The 15,802-nt window shown below is 44.4% G+C and overlaps 1 protein-coding gene across 3 annotated transcripts in view; it reads left to right on the top strand.

Moving 5' to 3' along the window:
- LOC119180000 (uncharacterized) overlaps positions 1–15,802 on the top strand; it is a 287,597-nt gene that overhangs the window by 28,832 nt on the left and 242,963 nt on the right. For 2 of the 3 annotated variants that reach the window (XM_075869824.1, XM_075869823.1), the window contains exon 3: positions 10,379–10,561. The exons of the other annotated variant lie outside the window; for it this stretch is intronic. In XM_075869824.1, the coding sequence (XP_075725939.1) occupies positions 10,379–10,561 (183 nt within the window). The remainder of the gene's footprint in view (positions 1–10,378; positions 10,562–15,802) is intronic. 3 annotated transcript variants of the gene reach the window in all.

Here is a 15,802-nt window from a genome sequence, read left to right as displayed (position 1 = left end):
GCACCAACGCTTGGTAACAGAATTTTTCTATTACAGAATTGTGCTTCAGTGCATCTCTGCTTCTTAAAAGCAATAGTCGTTTTACAGCCAAATATGCTACAATTTCACAATTGTAATAGGTTTGTTCTGAGTCACCTCCGCCGCTGCTCGTTTACCAGTGTTTATGGCTTACAAAACAACAATACTATCACAATAATATTAAAGATCAGATTATTATCAATAAAACAATATTATCAACGTAAATATTGCTATTTCTACTGTTTCTTCTTAGTGCGTCTTCTGAAACGTTAACGTTGAAAGCTGGTTGAAGGGATTCGTCGGAGTAGATTCGGCGAAATTGGTGAGAGCGAAAGCGTTGCTGGCTTCCAGTATCTCTTTGTTGTAGACAACCATCGCGCCTTTACTCACGTGCTTCTACTCATTGCTGAAGTTCGTGAGCATCACTGTTACTTTCGCTCCTCGCAGCTCGGCTATTGCTCTGGTGACGCAAATTTTGCGGTTGATCAGCATGTTCTGGTCACCTTCAACGACTAGTTGCATGTGTGTTGATCCTCGAGTGTCGACGGGTATGCTGACACTTGAGCGATGAGTAATGGTGGCTTGGTCTTCCAGAATATTCAAGGCCACCCTTCCCGACGGCGGCTATGGTGGCAGTGCATTCTTGTAGATAGTGTTATGGACTTTGTCTTTAGCTCAATGACGGCACCATGGAAGCTTAAGAAGTCCATACCAAGGATGACATCTCTCGAGCAACGCTGTAGTGTGACGAAGCTTGCAGGATATATCTTATGGGTAATGGTGACTCTCACTGTGCTGGTTTCTGCCGGCGTAACTAGGTTCCAGCTTTACGGATATTGGGGTCTTCCCAAGTTGCCCTAACTTTATTTAACTTCGTGGCGAAGGTCCCACTGGTGACGGAATAGTAGGCTCTCTTGTTGACAAGAGCTCTGATTCTGTGGCCGTAGATGAGGACGTCAATGCCACTAGTTCGTCTCCTCGCGTTGCAGTTAGATCGTGGCGTCTAATTTCAGCTACGACTGTTTGTACCGCTGCTTCAACGTTGCGTCATCATGCCGTCTTCTGGCCCGGAAGTTTTGACGTCAGAGAAACGTTCATGTTGCGGCGGCTTCTTGAGGTTTTGTTGCGGCGTAATCGTCGGCGGCGGAAGATCTTCAGCAGTTCGTCACACAGCAACTGCACCTCCAGCGGTTGCCGCCTTTAGTTTCCCGGATAAGGGCTAGGAGGCCGGCCCCGAGGTGGGCCAGTGTACGGCTGGTGGCGAGGCGACATGTAGCGGCCAGTTGATGGTAAACGAAAAGATCCTCGGGGTGTCAACTGCGCTGCTGCAAGGTAGTCAGTGAGGTCGCGGGGTCTTTCCCCTTCTGTGAACGTGGCGCACCTACGGCAAAACCACCCAGTTGCATCTGAGGATACAGGCAGCGGCGGTAGGTGTGCCCAGCTTCTTCGCAGTGGTAGCAGAGAGGTCGGTGTTTGGGGGCACGCGACACGTCAGGTTTCGTCAGACCGTTGCGCTGGCCGTTAGATGAACGGTATGGCGTGGACTGCGGTGGTGGCTGGTGGTGGAACTGTGACGGTGAGGCCTCTTGATGTGAGAGTGAAAGAGGAGCAGAACGTCGGACTGCAGCATCGTAACTCATCATTCGCGGTGAAGCTGTGGAGCTTCGTAAATTCCAAGTGATTGCCGATCTTCTTCGCGGACGGTGTCGGCAATCGAATTTAGTTCGGGATGCGATGAAGGCAACAGGTTCCGTAGCTCCTCCCGCAAGATCTGTCGCATGGTCTCACGCAGGTCGTCCGTGCTGAGGGCATGGGCTTCGGTAGTCGGCTGTTGAAGAGCGACGGTCATACTGCTTTGTGCGCATCTGAAGTGCCTTCTCGATTATCGTGGCCTCGGTGAGGAATTCTTCAACCGTCTTGGGGGGGGGGGGGGAGGGGTTGCGAACAACTCCGCAAACAACTCTTGCTTCACGCTCCGCATGAGAAAGAGGAGCTTCTTGCCCTCAGCCATGGTAGGATCAGAATGCCGAAATAGTTTCGTCTTCTTTTCCTTAAGATGGCGGCATTTTTGTTGGGTAGCTGCACCCAAGTCCTAAGCAAAGAAGCGGCAGTTTCTTTGCGGGCAACGCTCATGAGTTTCCAGGAATGCGCCGTGAAAAAGATCCCAGGATCGCAGTGGTGGAGGTTCATTACCGAGCACCTCCACCATATATCACAGGGTCATGACGTGGACGAAAGGAGCAGACTGCAGGTGAAATGATCAACCGTTTATTCGGGCCGAACTTGTGCCCACGTCAAATAACGTTCAACTTACAGCAATGCACTGGCACTGATAGCGGCGAGCAGAGCGCTGGTCGTCGATCCCACTTGGCCGGTGTTCGCCAAGTGCCGAAGCGCGCCGGCATTTATACGTTTATCAGCGAATATTCCAGTGTTATCACTAGCGGTGATGCAGGCTCCAGAATATTCTGTAATGTTCACAAAGTGGGCGTAATCTTAACAAAGTTAACTACTGCCGTCACGAAGCTTCTGGAACTGTCTAAGAGTGGTTTGCGCCGAGGATCATTGAAAGTAAAACGGAGTGATAACAACACTTTAGGATAGAACGTGGCAATATAATAAAGCCCTAGGTGTTATCAGGTCACAGCTGTTGCCGATATTGAAGCCGTAGTTATGCGCCGCTACTGCCACTGGTGTTAACTACTACCATACTGAGTATAGACATGCAATGAAACAAAAACAAGCATGCCCACAAACTGATTGCTGATATTGTACTGAATGCTGATTGGGAATTCGGAAAATTGTAGTAGCGCCGTTACTGCCTTACCATCATCTGATGAGCCTTTGTCTCTGGGTCCACTTGACGTTGCCATCGAGCCGCAGCTTGCCGCACTCTCAGCTGTGAATCAACTCGACGACAATGCCGCTTTGGGGCCGCTTCGCAAACCTTCGCCACCAGTGCCTTTTTATGTCTCCGTTGCGCATTCTCTTGCCGTTTCTCGAGCTCGTAAAGAGCGGTGACAGTCACGGCATTCTCGGTTTGCTACTGGGAGTAGCGCCTTAAGTGCGCTCTCATCTATGACGGAGGTGAGGCTGCGTGGCGTGCACGTCTTTATCAGTGACTGTTTATTTTTAAACTCTAGCCAACAGAGCATTTGTGTTTACAGAAATTTATTTTCACAGACAATGGACATTAAAATTTCGAAAGAACATTTCAACTGAAGAAAACGTGCACATAGAAAAGAAATTTTAATGTGATTCAAACTAAACCAATGTGGACCCATGAGGATGTAAATGAGCTTCTCGCCTGACGAGCCCTTTTTGCTCCCTATTGGGCGTTCAAGAAAGAGTGCCAAAAGGGTGCATAGCTCAGCATCCTTCAAAAAGGGTACACAGCAAAAAGTTTTAAACAGTGTAATGGTTACACTGTTTGAAAAAAAAGGTGATATCGTGCCATAACACTTTTTAATATGGGTGCTGCAAGGGAGCTCTACATTTTACTATACCAGTGAAGCGAATCTAAGATTGATACTGCAGATCACTGTGATTGCAGAATGCTCTATACTCTGCAGACCACGCTGTGTGACAAGACACGTGCGGTTTTTTAATCACTGTACACGGCCGTTTTTTATGAAAGGAATACGCGAACGCATGGCCTGTGCTCGGCGGCGGCTGCCTACAGAACAATAAACTGACAAACGAAGAAAGCACGTTCGCTTTTCGCATCATCTATGGCCAAGCAAGATACAGAATCATGGGTAGTAGACAAGCGCTGCTCGATTACGTTCTCGCTGCGCTCGCACAGCGAGCGATAACAGGGGAGAACTGCAGCTTGCGCTGTGGTCGCGCACAATGTTTGATGTGTTTGCAGTGGACTACGTACTGCAGGCGTGAGCAGATAGGGAGCGCAATCTAGCAGCGCTTTTCTACTGGCCATAACGCATTATTTTTGGCAACAGATGACGCTGCAACCGAACGTGTTTCCCCTTGCTGTCGTTTGATGGTGCTGTAGACCACCATCGCAGAGCGCAGACCACGCGTTCGCGTGTACCCTTTCATAAAGGACGACATTATACAGATATGCAATGTCACCCATTCTACCTTTGACACTTTACCATGCGGTCGCCACTCCTCAAAGTGCCTCTCGCAGGCGCCTAAATTAAGCAACTGGCACTGAACCACAGTGACAGGGCTAGGTCGAGCTTCTGCAGCATCGTCGTCTAAAACACCACGGCTTTGCAGCGGAGCTGTGAATAGGTAGGCTAGAATGTTTTGCTTTGTTTGTGTACGCATATAGAGAATCCAGCACTGTTTTTGAGAAGTGCTGCAACTACTGTGGCTTCTTCTGTGAAGGTGTTGCTCCTCAGATTTTTTGCTGCTCTGGACAGCACAAGCCTCACTTGCTGCACATATTGAGAACACTCTGATTGTTTTATAAGCGTACGCTGTTGAGAGCAAAGTTAGCTTCACTGCAAAGGAAGCGTGATGTGGCGGCGTGATGTGGCGGCGTGATGTGACCCCAAGCGCCCCTAAGAAGCGCCCATATATATATATCTCTCTCTCTCGTTATATATATATATATATATATATATATATATATATATATATATATATATATATATATATATATATATACGTGTGTGTCTGTGTGCGTGTGTGTTCCATATCAGTGAACCTTATCCCAAAGTGCATATTCGGCTTATGCTGCCTATTTTCGGACCAGAGGGCACGGCTTCTATTCAAGGCGTCTTCCTGCATACCAAATACGCATGCATACCAAATTGATAAATACTTCATGACAATACACACATGCATGCCTGCAAATACAAGATTCATATAGTTTGAATACTGGTGACCATTTCAACAGCCATATATATAGTTTAAAAACAAGCAGATGATATGCACTAAATGCCGCACATGGCCACATTGCACTGTTTTAAATTATGTGTGGCAAAGGTGAGCTTTTATGCATGTAAAAATGCGATACATTAGGCCGTAAAAACTTTATAAAAACATACATGCACGAAAATGTCATAATATATATTTCATTTCACATAGCATACAACTTAAACAATTGATACTACCAAACATGAGCTGTGATTGAACACCTATTCAACGGTGAGATCATTGTGAGTGATCATTGTGAGTGACAATCAAACTTATGATTTCTTTAATTTTCGTGCGACTAGACATTTTTTGTGACGAGGCTTTTTTTTTACTTCTTAACATTTTACTTGCCCTCTTACAATGCAGGTAACATATATATATTTCGAACAGTAAAACTTTAATCTAGAAACACCAGACGTCAAAACGCGCATATTGCTGCTGCTGCCAGTGCACGCACAACTGAAAAAAATGAATAGAAAAGTATCTATGGGGCAGAACATGCGTGCTTTTATACCATTTTCTTGTGATCATGCAAAAATGCATTATCACAAACTTGCGCAAGGCGTCTTTACAGTTCTGTCTTGATATACGTGCTCACAAACTTTGTTACAAAATCTCTAAACTTGACAAGTTATTGCGATTGGTAATAGAATTACCTGCTGTAAATATTCAAACTCCTACACATTACAAAATGATAGCTTTTCAGTTTTTTTTCCACAATTCATCTTCAGCTGCCCAGGCAACTTCGGTTTCTTTGAGAGAAGTAGGGTCAGAGTGCTCCTTCTCTACAGCACATCCGTACCCGGCAGCCTGAAATATAGGTAGGAGTAATGACGCAGAGTTTCACAGCACAGAGTCTAACATACATCATGCTCCGTCATGCCGGAACGTTCTTAGTTCTGCGTGAGTAAATATTAGCATGAGCATCCACTTTTTTATATCTTGAAACAGACTTGTCGGGGGTCCAACATGCAATAAGCTGTACATGCAGCTTGACGGTGCCTGGAGGAGTAACGTTTGTTGCACATAAAACAAATTTCGCACAATTCTAACCATTATAAACAAAAGCAAGTTTCATACTAGAAAGAAAATATGTAAGCAGCTATATACAAGGAACATTGAGCAACAAAATAGCTTGATGCACACATAAAAATTTTCTTAGATTCGAGTAAAAAACTACTCATCAGTTGAGATTGCACATCTCGTTTGAACACACTGAATGGGGCACTGGAATAATTTAGGGCTTTTAACGAATAATAATTTGCACATGCAATATTCTAGTCTAGCTCTACTGCAGTTTGTTGTGTGTGTGGTACTAGTGTTTGCCTGTTAAGTATGCAGGAAGTCATGAATATGTTTATTTTTCTTACTCAATAAAGCTCACTCTGTTCGAGCTCAGCTATTGTTCATCTCCAGTTATATTTATGTTTATAGTTGCATTAAAATTACAAAGTTGATGTGAAAAGCTTGACAGATCCTACGTACCTTGGGTATCAATGCTAGGCGTAGCATACGAACGCTATGTGAATATATTTTAATTCTTTATTGAGCGAGAGGATCTAAAATGGCCCTCAATACATGTACGAATCTACCCACACACATACATGCAACAGCTGCATATAATTTATATTACAACGGGTAGATGCTACACCAGTGACAATATTAGCAGTTGTTTGCAGTTGCGTAATGATGCCAAGAGAAACATAAATATTAAAACACCAGAAGTGGTCAGCTCATAAGAAGTAGTGGTACTTGCGTTGAGCTTCACGAGGATGGTAGCCCTCAACACAGCGACACAAATCAACCTCAGCGGTTGGCACCTAACTAGAGGTCCCACCTAACTAGCCATTAAGCATCATAACATTAGATTATAATAGTGACTTCACGGTGCAAAGCGAGCTACCCATTGCGCAAGGCAAATATGTTATTGTGCGTATTTGGTTTGGACCACGTGGTGGCTGCGTAGCTAATTCAAGACATTTCTCACACATAATTGCCCGTGGTTTAAAGCTTGCCTGCTGATCATTACACAAAATACAGCCTCCTTGACCGCCTAACACAACTGGCCTTATGAAAATGCGATAGTGTTGAAGAGTTTGTTTTGCTAAAATACCGGCGTAGGCGTCGGCGTCGGTGTCCTTGGACGCGAGTGAAAGATCATCTTATGCGTGGCCGAAAAATAAGGAAACGGTGAAAATAAAATGAATAATAAAAATGCCTGCTCTGCATGGGTACCAAACCAGGATCGTTTCGGTTCGAGTGGAAATCAAACCCAAATTATTTGGGTGGCAAATGAATGTTCTGCTACATGGCCACGCGTCTACTTGTGCATACATTGCAAAGAACTTTCTCTTCTTAAAAAACGCAGCGAAAGTACTCTTCGTTCTTTGCAAACACGCGTGTCCTGCGTACATGCTTCAAAATTCAACATGAACTGTCGCAGTCAAAATGCGTAGTACAAGCGGGCGTGAGAACGTGTGATTAACATAATGGCTTGCAGGTTTAATGCCGGTAACCCTCTGCAAACGGCACACGCGCGTCTATATTCTTAGGCCCCTTAGTGAATGCATGGCAAGTTCGAAAAGGTTTCCTGCACTGAATGTTTGAATTACACACTTAGAACAGGATTTCAATATCGCGTTCAATTCCTGAAAGAAATGTTTAGGGTCTCCTGATTTTTTACTCTACAAAATAAAATGCCTACTAACCCGTATATCTACACTTTGCTGCAGTATTACTGTCGGTAAGCCTGCTATATCACTGTCATATAACGCAGAAGTTTCATATTGGCACCACTGCAAATTTGTTGGGATTACACAAATTAAATGCTGGCCTCCGCGGTACACGCATACTATCAGTTCGTAAGTGGGAAAGCGCCTGCTGTCTGTCAGACCCGTCCACATACGTGCTTCTTAGACGTCATTGGTTGTGATGATGATCACTCATGGTTGAATCTTTTGTTGTCCGTGGCTGTAGTTCACCCATCCACACGTTGTGAAGAGTTGGTGATTGTGTGACGCCTGGTGCCACTGAACGCTTTAGCTACGCACTCTCTGTGCAGGACAAAGCCTCGCTTGTGTTTCGCCAGTTAGGTAGTACAGAGTTCTCAATCATGCGGACCTTTTTACTGGTTATGTTTTAGTAATCCACCATTTAGACTACTCGAGTCACATAATACAACACAAGATATGAACTGAGGGGCTGAAAAGCGCACTGGAGAAAAGATACCACTATCGTGTTCATCTCATGAAGAAAAATGCACAAAACATGAACAATAAAAGGCAAAAATAAAATAGGAATATTCAAAGTATGACAGCGCCACTGGGGTAAGAGCGCTCATAAGCTACTACAAAAAAGAAAAAGACGAAGGGAGAATGAAAACAGCCGGCCTATTGAACAGGTCGTGTAAGTTTTCCCTTCATATAAGTAGATCATGCGTAATTTCACGGTTTTTCTGCATATTCTCATACAGACATCAGCCTTCCAAGACTAGGAACACCTAAAGATAAGTTGCACACTTCTTGCGCACGTTAACACAAAAGGGCAAGACGAGTTTTGAAGCAATGCTTCGCCGAGAAAGTGCTGCTCTGGCAAAACAGATAGCAGCTTCCAGTGCAACCACTCTTTCATCAGGAATAGTGCGCGACGGCGATGGCCTCCTGCAACTATCCCTCAGCGGTTTCGTCAGAAGTAGAGACCACCAAAAACAATGAGAAGGCAGGAGAAGCTGCGTCGAGAAGAATGTCTAGAAAAAATGAAGCAATTTTCTGCGAGATTTCAAAAAGTTAGCATGCACTACCGTCCAGAAAGTACGAGCAATGAAGTATTGCCTCACACCATGCGTATTTGCTTTCCGTAAGGAGCAGTTCAGACATGTTGCTCTGTAGCTTTCTCCATCTTATAAGGTGGCCGAAAATAAGAAGTGCGTCCCACTCCCGCCACCACAATGAGTCCTCAATATGCCTAGATAAAAAAGATGCTGTTAGCGCGCTTCATGTACACTACAGCAAGCGCGGCAGGCTGGAAAAAATTGCGGGAGCAGCAAATGAGCTGTTGGGTCATCAATAGGAAAGTAGGATAGCACAACCAACCCACGACATGTCGACTGGGCAATGCGAAAAGTTAGACATCTGTAGTATAAATTGAAGGGAGTGTTACATACTGTGGACGCGGAGTGAGACGCACATGAGGTTAAAAATATCGAAGCGGTGTGCCTAAAAACAATATGCGACAGTTCGCCTGGGCGATTTCTTTCCTTGTACGAGGTGCAGCCGGGAGAACAAGGCCTGTAAGTCCTGGCTGCTATAAGTATACAGTTCATTGCTGACCATCTTGTAAAAATCAGCGTGAATAGAAGGAAGCACAGAAATGCAAGGACGTGGGGCATTCGAGTGATTTGACCCATTTGCGATGATGCGCTGATATTTACATGATCCTTCAAATTCCACTCAGCCGCCCTATAGTTTACTCCTGAGCATCACTTGGCTAAGAGATGTATTTCATCATTAAACGTTTTCACAAAAATGTCTTGGTCACCACTATAGGGCAAAACAACAATATTGAAGCAAAGTACAATAAAATTTGTACAGTGCCAAATACGTTAGTCTGCGTAATGCACAAATCAAAAAGCGGGTGTCTGAACGAGAGAAAATAAACACTAGACTAGATGTTTTTACCCATGGTAAGTAACACGTGCCACATATTTATGGCTAAAAGACGAAGGTGATATACATCTTCCTTGTTACAGCCCATATTTCTAAATGCCCAGGCAGCGTAGAAGGGCTCTTAAGCTCTTGCAAACACTGGGCTGGAGCTCAATTTTATGTGCTAAAAAATAGGTTTGGAATTTCTTGCTACACGAGATTCATAAAGTACTAGTTGTTCTTCTCAAAACAAAATAAACATTAAGAGACATATCCTAATGCTCTTCACCAAAAACAGGGTAGAAATGTGGACATAGATACAGTATTGTTTTTGAGCCTGCTGTCTTTGCTTTTTCTCTTTCTCTAAGGTTCGACTTCGCACGCAGAACAGGACTATCTTGGATTATTTGTGCCTTTCTTAGTCAATTTTAGCACAATTAGGATTAATGTGAATCAAAAACATGTTCTGTCGAAATGAAAAGAAATCTGAGTTTTGAGAACGTAGGTCATTATTTTGTTTGCGTTCCATATAAAGCATGAAAGTAGCTGTGCGTTCATCTTCCAAGTATGTAGGGCATCCTTAAAAATGGACAACTAATTTCGAAAAACAGCAATCATCGCCAAGTGTTTATGACAGGCCTGCTTTCAGTCACAACCGAAGAGTTCTGTATCAAAATATGATGGGCTCAAGGTGCCTTCTCATTGACGTAAACCTGATTGCACATCCGCGGCTATTCTATATTGTGATGTTTTGCTGTGCCCGCATGGCACCACTTGTCTGCGAACGCCTCTCTGACGCTAAAATACGTCCCAACTCTCTATTTGTTTAGCTTGTCCAGACAATGAAGAGCCGGCTACTTGCAGCATTGGAGCCTTCTTCCCACAACTGTATTGTGGTAACGCTTTCACAGACAAAAAGTGGATGTGTCACAAGAAAAACAGAGATAGATGCGTTTGCACTCCACCACTTTTTAGAACTGAGGATGGCAAGTGTGTGACCGAAAAAGAATGTAGTAAGTGCAGTCTTTTCACTCAACGTGCTACTTTTCAAAGGGTATAGCTAAGTGGCTATTACAAAAGTAGTTTTTGTTAATATTGCGAGAGGGCGGGGGGCTTCATTTTTAGTTCAGAACGAAGGTTTTCTCAGGTGTTCTCATTGCTCGATTTCTTTTAAGTTGTTGTGGTGCTCGGTGAAGGTGGGATGCCGGCCAGATAACCCTAACTAATATTTTGCTTTCGAAGTGAAGTTTACAGCAGCGCAAAGCAGGAAGTTTCACAGCTTATGCAAAACAGAATTTTACAAATTTTACAGTGCTAAGGGAGGGTATAGTGCCTTGTTCTGCATGAATGAATATATTGTTTATTTTATAACTGCATACACAGGCTGTTGCGGTGAAATTGCACTAGAATTAACGAAAAGCAATGCACTCAAAATTGTCTCTGTTTCGTAGTATTGGTTTCGACGCGTACTTAGAACCGGTTTTAATGACTAACAAACCTTAATTAGTCCCCTTTTTATTCTGGCTCGAGTGGATGAAATAGTAAGTTTATGTTTTACCACACCCCCAACAACCTCAAAGAATATTATTGAGAGTTTGCAGCAATCAGGATGGTCATTTATTACAAGAATAATGAAAGTGCATAAAGAAGAGGTATGTGCAAAAAACGTCACATTTCAAAAAAATTCTAAGAATTCTTTATTTATTACACTGTGGTGGTAATTTAGTGTAATCTGCACAACCTCATTGTTCCTTGTCGAGACTATCCGAGGTATTTGTAACTAGAGCAATGGTGCTTTCAAGTCATAAGGAATGGCACTAAAGTTTTTTGCATTGATCAGGAGTCATGAAGAACAATTTTGATAACTAAAATAATACGCGTACCCATTTTCCTAACGTATGAACGCAGTTATCACTGCACAACTCAAGGTGTTTGAAACATCACAGTCTTATGGTCGAAGGCTGAGGCACCAATTGGTTGTTGCGATGCATATCACTTCGACAGCAGGGATGAGTTGTAGAGGGGTCGGTGGCAGTGTAGAGGTTGAACCAACACGCTCCGGACAGCCAGTATTAGTGTCGGGTCCCGAATTTGCCCTGGTCCGAGTACAACGGACTGCTGCCACCTGCTTTTCGCCGAGTAGAAGGGAGTGAAGCCTGTGGAGCCGGTAAGCAGTGATACAATTCGGGACCTGAACTCGACAAGCGCTTCGGCCTGCGAATGATACGTTCCATTTCATTTTTCGATGCCCCTTGCCTACGGCTTTGATTCTGCAAACCGAGTCCGCCTTTTGGTTGCGGAACGGCTTAAAGTGGAGGCTGTGTCTGTTCTTCACTCCCTCCCGCTACGTCCGCACCGCCACTGAGCATGTGCGTCTCCTCTTCCTCTCTCTCCTCTCGGCGATGACAAAGACGACAAAACGCTTACCCAGTACACGCGATAAGTTCGTAGCTGTCGATCGTTGGTATTGCGGCATTCCACGCTTCTGTGGGACAGAGGGACCGGCTTTTTAGCAGTGCTTTACTCATGGTCACCGGCAGTGTTGGCCATCAACAGCATCGATGGCAGCGGTCACCGACATGAAGTGATTGTCACAATCAACGTTACGGAGGTAGATAATATGGAATATTTGTCTTTCTTTGAGAAGATGTTGATGAAAAAGAAGCCATCAAAAAGCACGCGGGAACTTTAGGAAAAAAATAGAAAGAAGAAAGCGTCCACCATGGACTGTTCCAACTGGTATGTGTAAATAATGTTAATATATAGCCTTGTTTCTTCAGAAGCCGTGACCAGTTATTTCACAAAGTGCTGCCGAAACCCATCCGGAGTGCTCACGGGACAGTATGTGCTGCCAGTGTTCATGGGGAAATTTCGAACGGAAGACAGCTTGTCGTGAGGACCGTGGTAACCTTAGAAGAAAGCAAGAAAAAAAGTCCTGAAGGGACATTTGCCGCTGTTTTTCACCGTGACAGCAAACAGACCGTCAATTGTGGTGAGCTTGGTCCCCCATTTTTGAAGCAAGATGAATCGCGTCAGAGCGCTAAAAGAGAAGGGATCGGCAAGACGACAGATGAATACGCGTCTCATCAATGAAACCAAAGCCGTGAATGAAAGTGCTTACAGTGCAAATATTTCATCTTTGAACAGGTACAAGGCAAAGACGCAGATTTGGCTAAAGTTAACGCCGAGCTGGAAGAGCTTATCCCAGAGGTGAAGTTCGCTACAGAGTTTAAAGCAGTGTTGACATATCAAGACGCTGCGCTAGAAATGCTGGGACAGCTGAAGGCTTGGGAGTGGCAATTGCGTGAAACGCATTGTCCTACGACATTCGAGTCCCTACCATAAAGGTCATCCCAAACTGCCGAGGATCGCACACTGCGCAAGGAAATGAAGCTTCCCACACTCCAGCTGCTGACATTTGACGGACAGTTCTACCAATGGCCTTCGTTTTGGGAGCAGTTTAGGACCACTGTCGAGGAAAAGAAAAACCTGACAAAAGGAAAAAAATTCAATATCTAAAGACTCTTCTGGAAGGGGACCCAGCCACCGCGATTTCTGGGCTGCAAGCGATGGCTGAGTGCTATGACGGTGTCATCAAGATTTAGAGATGTCGTTTTGTAGATAACTGGCGTATTGTACAGGGCTATCTACGCCGACTGCTTGCTCTACCAGCAGTTGATTCTTCGGAAGACATTTACAATTTTCGAAAGCTGTTGGAATATGTGCAGTGACTCATCAGAGGTCTCAAAGAAATAAACGCTAGTCCTGCTAGTTTTGCAAATATGCTGACAGATATTTTGTTGAAGGCATTGCCAACAGACATCGTGATTGGCTACTACCGGAAAGAAGCTGACCTAAGGTCACCACCGTCCACGACAGACAATGCAGGCTCAGGACAACAGCATGACTCATCATCGACAGCCACAGCCGAGAAGGAATTGCAAGAACTCCTTAAGTATCTTCGCATGGAATTTGAAAGCTTTGAAAGAAGTGAAGCCCATAAACCTAAAGAAAAGAAAGGATAAAGAGAAAAGAAATTTGAACGCTACTCTACTAACAGCAGCGGTCTTGCAGTCTTCGTAGAAAGCTAAGAATAAAGACTGTCTGTTTAGTGGGTCTGCAAAGCACGCTACTCCAGTTTGTGACAGCCGTATTACCCATGAAGAAAATTGGCTGCCGAGAAGTGATGTTATCGATGCACCGTAAAAGAGCATCTAGTCAAGGACTGCTACAGAAAAGTCAATTTCGCAACATGCGGAGGTAGACACGTTTCGTCAGTGTGCGATCCCAAGTGAAAACCGAGGAAGCAAGAACACGAAGGCTCCGTAACTGCAAACAGTCCGCATACCAGCTCTCCTTCGTACGTGGACTCTGATGTCTTACTGCAAATATTTAGGGCATGGGTCATAGGGAAAACGCCAAAGGCCTATAATCATGGCTTTGCGAACAGCGGAAGCCAGCGTACAATTATTCGTGAAGATGCATTCAAGACGCTTGGATTGAAAGAACTTGCATCGGTCAATCTACAGCTAAATGTATTTGGACAGACAAGTTTCGTTCCGAGAAAAAATTGTGTCGTCGAAATAAAGCTTCACAGTCGGTATGACACCAAGGAGTACCTGTTAGCAACCATAGAAGTACCATTTGTCTGCAAGGATATTGTGCAAGTACCACCTGACTATGATTTTGTGAGAGACACCGAAATCGAAGGCCATCTTTCTGCTGACAAGTTGGTGATACGGGGCATGGCTGCAGTTCCAGGAATCAGCCTTTTAATTGGGGCTGATCAGCTTGGGAAATTCATGTCGGGAGAGACAAAGCGATACCATCGACGGAAGAACTTGGTGGGGATGGGTTCTGCCCTTGGATGGATGTTGCAAGGGCCACTTTCTTTTGACACCTGTTTGGAGTCAGCTCTCAACGTATGCGTCTTGCGACTAAGTACGTCTCCTGACGCTACTGAAGAGATATCTATGGAGGTTCGGGGACTTGGAGAGCATCGGAATTATGCCAGCCGAGAACACCCCATCCAAAGAAAAGAACAGGGTACTGGAGATATTTGAACAGGAGGTGACTTTCTTCAATGGTCGCTACCAAGTCGCGCTTCCGTGGAAAAAAGTTCTGGATAACTAGATGATAACCGAATACAAGCCATAAAGCGACTGAAGTACCTAGGGAAAAGGATTAAGAACAATTTAGAGTTTGCTGTGGAATAAGATGCCACCATCAAGAACAAGATAGAAGATGGGGCATGCAGAGAGAGTACCTCATCAAAGTGTGAAGCAAGCAGCTCGGATTTACTACATGCCACATCATGAAGTTGTGCGAACCGAGTCCACGACAACTTAGTTAGGAGTAGTTTTTGACGCGTCCTCTCACAAACCTGATTCCTCATCCCTTAATGCGCATCTCGAAACGAGACCAAAGCTGCTAGCCAACTTGGTTCCTCTTCTCATACGCTTTCGCTTCAACCATGTTGCTCTGACAGCCAAGATAGAGAAAGCGTTTCTTCAGATTAGCTTAAAAATAGAAGACCGAGACGCACTAAGATTTCTATAGTTCAATGAAATACCCTCTGAGAGTAACGTTGAGCCTGAAGTAGAGGAATGGCGCATGACAAGGGTTCCTTTTGGTACCATATCACGTCTTTTCTGCTCAACGCCACACTACAACATCACATAAAGGCAGTGAAAGTTCCAAAGGAAGAAATGGCCAAGCAGCTTGCAGCATCATTTTATGTATGACTTTTTTATCGGAGCTGATCATGGCGATTCAGCAGAAAGAATATACAGAGACGCAAACGCCATTATGGAACGAGCAGGAATGCGTTTGAGGAAATGGTCATCAATTTCCGAACTGCTGAGTGATTTCATTAGTACAGCTGAAGGAGATGGTGCAAGCGCAGGAGTTGTCAAGTTACCGCGGCTCTTGTGAAAACCTCTGACAGATCAGATTACAGTAGTCGCAAAATCAGGGTTAATGTTCTTGGAGAAAGGGCAAAGACCGTGTAAAAGATATGTGCTGCCAGCAGTGTCAAGAATATTCGATCCACTGGGAATGATTGCACTTTTCAGCATTCAGGCGAAGATATAGTTTCAGAAGCTGTGGCGAATAAAAGCAGATTAGGGCGAAGATTGGTATTCAGATATTGCTATACAGAGGAAGAAATGGTGCTCGAATCTGCAGTGCCTTCTTTCTATGTCTATCGCGCGATGGATGAAGACTGTGTTAACAAGTCACTTTATGCAACTACA

Source organism: Rhipicephalus microplus, chromosome 7 (assembly GCF_043290135.1).
Source record: "Rhipicephalus microplus isolate Deutch F79 chromosome 7, USDA_Rmic, whole genome shotgun sequence".
Lineage (NCBI taxonomy): Eukaryota > Metazoa > Arthropoda > Arachnida > Ixodida > Ixodidae > Rhipicephalus > Rhipicephalus microplus.
This window is presented reverse-complemented; position numbering and strand designations above follow the sequence as displayed.